At 34.7% G+C, this 7,119-nt stretch overlaps 1 protein-coding gene across 1 annotated transcript in view; it reads left to right on the forward strand.

Annotated features, from left to right (window-relative positions):
• Positions 1–941: 941 nt before the first annotated feature.
• LOC135213032 (mucin-2-like) overlaps positions 942–7,119 on the forward strand; it is a 20,437-nt gene continuing 14,259 nt past the window's right edge. The window contains exons 1-3 of the mRNA XM_064246843.1: positions 942–1,122; positions 5,808–5,889; positions 6,042–6,194. Coding sequence (XP_064102913.1) covers positions 5,808–5,889; positions 6,042–6,194 — 235 coding nt within the window. The 5' untranslated portion in view covers positions 942–1,122. The remainder of the gene's footprint in view (positions 1,123–5,807; positions 5,890–6,041; positions 6,195–7,119) is intronic.

Genomic DNA, 7,119 nt, shown 5'->3' on the forward strand with positions numbered 1-7,119 from the left:
AAGTTTGCAAACAATGTTCCTAGTGTGGACAGGCCTTTAGCGTTGTCCTTTGCATTTGAGAGAGAGAGAGAGAGGAGAGAGAGAGAGAGAGAGAGAGAGAGAGAGAGAGAGCAGATGTGAAAACTAAGACATTTGCACTTCAAATAATTCTCCATCCAAAATTAGTGGTATAAGGAAGTAATTCATTACGGAATTTTGAAAGTAAACAAGGATAGTAGTAATGAAGATGAGAGTGTATACATATTAGACTAAGGTGCAGTGGTAGTACTAAATGTGTATTGCAGAAGAAATCACAGTGGGGGAAGGAGAAGACAGGCTTTTCCAATGTAATTGCTGGAAAACAGCACTCTACAGCAATCTAGAAAGTCGGAATTCTATTGATTTCAGATTGTCAATTTTTGTAGGATGATTTCCATATTGATTGAGTGAGTTAATGACAGATTCAAGTTCTACTGGCTGACGTGACTGACAAAGAGCACGATTTATATGCCTCATTCTAGAAATACGAATGACAGTCAGTAGGTACAATTTCTTGCACGAGTCCGTGTATTGTAAAATTTTTGCTCTGAAAGTAAAAGCTCATTATTCTTGTATTATCTCTTAGGTATCTTGGCAAAAGAAAAGTATTTGTGATTTAGTATGCCTGATTAATTATCGTTTTTCTGACATTCACTTTGTGTATTGTATCTTCCTTTATTCATTGTTACAATAATACGTATTAGCATTTTCTTTTGGTTGAAACGTCTCAAAAATCAAAATTCTCCAGGCTTCTTAGCAACGTTAGAGTGAAATAAATATCTACTATTACACCCTACATTAAATAGCGCCATCTATTGGGAAGATTTCAGATGTTATCCGTCAACTCCCGTCCCTTTAAACTCCATGGAATTAAGTGGTATTGTTTACCGTTTGGTAAAGCTTCACCTCCGTGTTATTGTCAAGATCTAAAAATTGTACAGTTTGTACTGCTGTCTTTGTATCGCTGCAAGTAGTACGGTTAATATATATATCTCTCGGATTCTAGTCTTTGTGCTTGTGAACTGAAAGTCTGTGATATTATGTTAATGTTTTAATTAGTGACTTCGTGATTCTGCATTCTGACTTTCAACCAATATATTTAAGGTATTTATGAGAGTTTTCAAGTTAACGGTTGTAATAGAGTATATTCATTATGGAAAAACTATTTCCAGTTGGGTAGAGTACTTTATTACTGATTAAAAACTTGGTCCCGTTGATTTTCTCCCTGCAACTGCTCAATATAGCTAGTTGGATACTAGAGTAATATACCGAACGCGGCCGACCTCTATCGTAGCGCGACTATCTTCCCGAAAGTGCTTTTAACGCTCTTCTGTAACCGAAGACACATCTATCACGAGCCAGCGTCCGCCGAAGCAAAACTTTATCCTCTACTTTACTCTCAAGTAAGTTTTTTTTTTTCTATTAAGTCGCAAGTGAAGGTCATAGGCTAAGTTCAGAATTACAGCAAGGTCGTCGCGCTATGGTCGAAGTCGGCCATTCGGCATTTTCCGTGTGTTCCGTAGGCTAGTAATTCCTCTGACTTCTACGGGCTTTTCTGTAAGTAATAAAACTTTTAATGTAAGTTTTCGTCTGGCAATAAGCTATTGATAAATGATTTGGTATATCCTCTATTGAAAATTTTCTAAGGTTGTTAGCATTAGTTGAGGGCTCTTCACACTGATAATAAATTTTATTTTGGCAGTGTAAATAAAGTGAAACTGTCTTTAAATTAAAATGTAGGGTAGCTTAAATCTTTAGGTAAACTTTAACATGCAACATTTATATTAATTGTGAAACTTTATCTGGCTAACCCAGTTATAAAGATATAATTTTTACATGGTTAAAAATTTGTTAGTACTATCTACGTAGTGAAGTTTGGAGAGTTTATTATAAAGTTTAAAATTATCTCTGCAACTCCTTAGGCTCTTGGGTGGAGTAAGACTGTTTTTGCCCTCTCCCCCCAATAACAGGGTTGGATAGTACTCTGATGTGTAATGGATTTAAAGCTACTCTTTATTCTAAAATTGGAGGATATTTTAAGGGGCTTATGTTTTTCAAATCTTAAAAGGAACCTCACTGTGACATTCGGCAGCGAAATTTGTTCCTCTCAAGTCTGTTGTGATGGGTACATAAGGGTGATGGGAGCTGTCCAACTCTTGGGCCAGGACTGAATGTTGCATGAGAGGGGTTAGGTTTAGGGAAGGCTAGGTTAATGAACTCTTGTAGGCATTGTGTTTTTAGTTAGGCTGCACTTCAATATGTTTTGGAATTTCTGAAGTTTCAACTTCTAGTTGGTGCAGGTTTTTTGCTGTTGTTATTGGGATGTTGGGTAAAAACATATTAAATTTATTTGAGAGATCTGTTCATGACTTGTGAAAGGAAAGCCGTGCAGGGGTTTGAACAATGGTGAAAGCAAAAGCAAAGGTCTTGCAGGGGTTTGAACAACTTTGTAATCCTGTTAAGTCAGCTAACTTTAATATTTTAGGGTTTTGTAACCATCTCCATCTCCTATCTGTTTAAGCTATCTCTGTATTAAATTGCACTAACAGGAATAAAAATTAGGAATAAAAATTTGGGAGTTTTAACGTTCATTAAATACTAATTATAACTGTAATTGGAGTGTACTAAGTAGAGTATGATGATTTGGTAGTACTCTGGTTTTCCACCTATCAAACCTTGACCCTCAAACAGGTAGGAACTAGGGTACTAGATATTACAGAAATTTTTGCTTAACTTTTTGATTAACCTATTTAACCTATCAGTCTATTAGGCTTTAATTCAAATATAACTATCAAAGATATGAAATTAAAATAGTTATATCTAAAACTTTAGGAAAGTGGGATATCTAAAACTTAGGGAAGTGGGATATCTAAATTTGGAACTGTAATGCGGATAAAGTAAAAATGCAAATAAGTACAAAAGCAATTTTTAGCTTGGATGTGAAATTTTGTTTACTTTAGTTTTAATGGAAAAAAGAGAGGATGGAAGAGACTTGGCCCATGACTCTAATTACCTTTTATCACATTCAGTATGACTGGATAATTGCCAAACTGTTTTAAGATATTGGCACCACAGATTCCTGCGCAGCAAGAATGCATTTAAAACTTTGCCAAAGTAGTTTTAGTTCCATGAAGAAAAGCTATTAATTACTGTATTTTAATATTTGTATTTATAGGAAGGAGTATAGGTGTATTAGCCAAATTGTTTTTAGTGTGTAGTATTGCAATAGTTACAATTTCTCTTGTCTAGTATAAAGAATTTATCATATGGGGTAACAAAGTACTATGTTACTTGGAACAAAATCTGGGACAACTGTTGAGTAGGCAGGCCAGCCTCGGCCTAGCTTCCCAAGCCCAGATAAGTATGTTAGTGTATTTTGCTAGGGTATCAATTTGGCCAACTGGCCAAAACCAATGGTTGGGTTAGTCTGCTAGGGTATAAGTTAGGGCAACCAGCCAAAACCAGGCCGGTCTTGAAATTGAGGTAGGTAGAAACTGCTCAATGTCTACTGAAATATGAACCCTGACAATGGAGGGAAGCTTAGAGAAGACTTGCTGTATTGTTTATCCATTTAAAAAAATTTCATACATTGTGGTTTATTTTTTCTGCCAGCTCATGATAAAGCACATGTTCCCAAGAAATTCTTCTGGGAATGGATTTTACTGTTTTTAGTTTGAGTAAGGGTTGGCATGAAGTAGGGTATTGCTGTGAATAGTGGTTTAAGAAGATGAGAAGCTAGTAAAGGAAGATATTATCCATGAAGAGTTGTATATATGGAATATTTTGATTGTAGGGCTACATTGTAGTGTCCAGCGCGAGTGATTTGGACAAAGTGGGTATGTACTTTTTTCAAATGTTTAAAAATTGTACAATGACAGATTTAAAGAATAATGAAATGTTAGTACTAAAGTCTCCACTTCTTAGTCTAAAGATTTAATGTATTTTCTAAATTGGTTGACTTGTGACAATTTTTCTTAGAGGAATTTGTTTGGTGGATTGAGGTTCTTCTTGGATCATACTAGCTGACTAAGGGCATCTGATCTGTTTAAGGAAAGAAATTCTCTAAAGCTGTCTTGAAAGCTCTTGATGGCAGTTTCTGTAAAGGGCTTTGTTTGATTGAATTAGAAAGTACTAGATCTTTTTTTATTAGGGAACACCTTTTGCACCAAGACTTTTTACAGTTGTCACATAATAACTTTTAATATTGCAGTATGTAGTTTTTAGAAGTGGAAAATTGGTTTGGTTGATTATGGGGACAACAACCCCTCTGCTGTTACTATTAAGTTCTTGAAATTGTGGGAAGGGAATGAAGAGTAAACGGGTAACCTCTAGTCTTGGACTGTGTGTAATCTGGCCAGATACTGGAAATAAGGTACTGCTGATGTAATGAATTATGTTACTGGAAGCTTTGAGATTAAAATAAAGTAGAATACTCTTCAAAGGAGGCACTCTAAAGGCTGATCTTTGAAGGCTGGACAGTCTCGCCTAAACCCATACTTTTTCAGGTTAAAGGAAAACCAGATTTGTATTTTTCCAAAATTGCCAGTCAACTTGACAGCAAGGTATATGCCAAAGTAAGAAACTATTTGGATCTGAAGTGCTAGGCTAAATGTGCGTGGCAGATGAATTCCATAACACTTAACTTGAAAGCTGGGGTCACTGGAAGTCTTGACGTAGAATAATGGAAGTTATGCAGATTAAACTTTTATAATATATTGGGTATTAGTGTATTAGCTGTCTATTAATGGCTACAGCAGTATGGTCTTGAGTATGGAGTAGAAATAGGGAATCCATTTATACAAAAGGATGGTTTGCGTTAATTTACTCCCGTAGATTTGTTAGCATTTCCTTGCTGCACAAAAAAAATTTCTAGTACAGTACATACATGTTCCTCCTAATTTTAAGAAAGATCAGCTTAACAATTTAGACTTAAGACTAGTAGTAGTTTTGAAATGAGGCAGCTTAACATTTTGTCTACAGTATAGTAGTTTTGAAATGAGGAAAGAGATAAATATCAGCTAAACAATGTCTAAAAATTAGTATTGAAATTGGGATAAATAAAACTTTTATAGTAGTTAGTTTGTTAATTTTATACAAGGGAGGGTGGTCCACCCAAAAGTAATTTTGCCAAAGTTACTAACGTTTGCTTTTATCTGAAGTAGTCTTAGAGAGGATGACCTAGTGCACAGTAACTTTTTCCAAAGTATTATTGCAGTTTACTTTTTCCATGACCCCAATTTAGACCCTTAATGTGTGTGTGTGTGAAGTTTTTAATCTTTTTGGGCTAATTTGGCTATTCCTTTTAAATTTAAAGATTTTATTTTTAAGGATTTTTTTGGGGGGGCTAAATTATAACTTACGTTCTACCCATGATTCTACCCATTAGTGTAGTTACCTACAGACAAGCTTAATCTTTTTAGTAAAGATTTAAGTGAATCGGTATTGAGACACTTTAGTTACGGTATTAACAGACTTTAGTTAACCCTCAACATTGGTTTGCATGTATGCCTATATTAAGTACTATTTTGAGTTGATGGCTCAAATGTGTATTAAATTTTCTTTTGGGTAACCACTTTGGTTTGCTGAACTTGGCACAATAAGTTTTAGGTATGTACGGTTAGCTTGCTACCATAATTTGGGTATCCAGTATTCTAAATTAGTTTTCCTTCCAGCATCTAAATCTGTGTATATTGTGCTGATTGAGTGGAATGTAACTCTACTAGACTCATTTTCAATGCTAAAGTGAAGGATTTTTTGAGTTAGTGATCAGGTTTTTTTTTTTCTTGCAGATGGACTTGAAGATTAAGATATATTTTATCCAGGTGGTTTTCCTTGGTTTTTGGATTAAATGTGCAAACTCTGGAAACGCAGGTGAGTTTCTATATCGGTGTTGGTCAAATTGAAAAGTTTGGTTGGCTATGAAAGTAATTTTACTGGTTTCATCAAGCTTATTTTAATTTTAAAGTTTACTTTTATTTTTTTTAAAACTTTTTCTAGACTGTTTAATGCGTTTTACTTTTCAGAAACTTGGGTAAACGAATGTGGTTGTTGCTTTGGAGATGAGAATCTTGCACATGGGGAAGTGGTTCTTTCAATGCCTGAAACTTGCAGACAGCTAGTCTGTAACAATGGAGTGGTTGAACTGCAGCGCCACGGCAACCCAGGAGATAAAAATTGTAAGTATTGTATGCTATTAAATTTGGTAATTAGTTTCTGTAAATACTGTTTGCACAAGAATTTAAAGATTAGGAAAGTGTAAAAATCTTTATTTTAAAATAACTTTTCTTATATGCACTGTTTATGCAAATGTTTGTACCCTAAAATTTGGTTTAGTTTTTCCTTGGTAAACTTATTTCAGGACTTTCATTTGCAAGAGAAGATTCGCACATTATCACACTTTAAATTGTTTGTACTTTAAGTGTGGTTCATATATGGTAGTTGTTAGTGTAGACACTTTAGAATCTGTGTAAAACTCTTAATTTAAAGGAAAGTATAAATGCACCCACTTGTGATAGGTTAACAAAAGTTCCAATGTACTAGTGTTCATAATAAGTGAACCATTGGCTGACTTAGGAAATTAGGTTCCTTATCTGTAAAATTCTTTAAATTAGTAATTTTGACTAACTGCCCTCTTGACTAAAACTATTACCATTTGTTTTAGCCTCAATTTTAGTTTAAACTTAGTTTTAGGACTGATATTACTTGCAGGTTGTTTCATTCAAAACTTATGTAGTGACCTTCCATTTAAGACTTCATTCTGCTCATATTCCTGTGGACTGACAAAACCAAAATGGTTAAATTTCCCCTGTACTTGAAGGTTCATATACCCTATTTAAATTTTCTTTTAGTAGTTAAAAGTTCTGCTTTATTGCTTTTGCAGTGATCTCTATTGTTCAGCCAATGTTAACGGAATCCCTTAAGGAAAGTTATTTATAATTGGTTATCACTTTTGCTTTCGTGAATTTCTTCCCCCCCCCCCCCCCCCTTCTTCCCCCCCCCCCCCCTTCCTTGTTGGTAGGGCCAGGCTGGCTTTTAGACATTTAATAAAGATTCATCCATTACATTTTTTTAAATTTTAAGTGTTAGTGGAACAGTATTTCT

The sequence above is a fragment of the Macrobrachium nipponense genome, chromosome 42 (genome assembly GCF_015104395.2).
Source record: "Macrobrachium nipponense isolate FS-2020 chromosome 42, ASM1510439v2, whole genome shotgun sequence".
NCBI lineage: Eukaryota > Metazoa > Arthropoda > Malacostraca > Decapoda > Palaemonidae > Macrobrachium > Macrobrachium nipponense.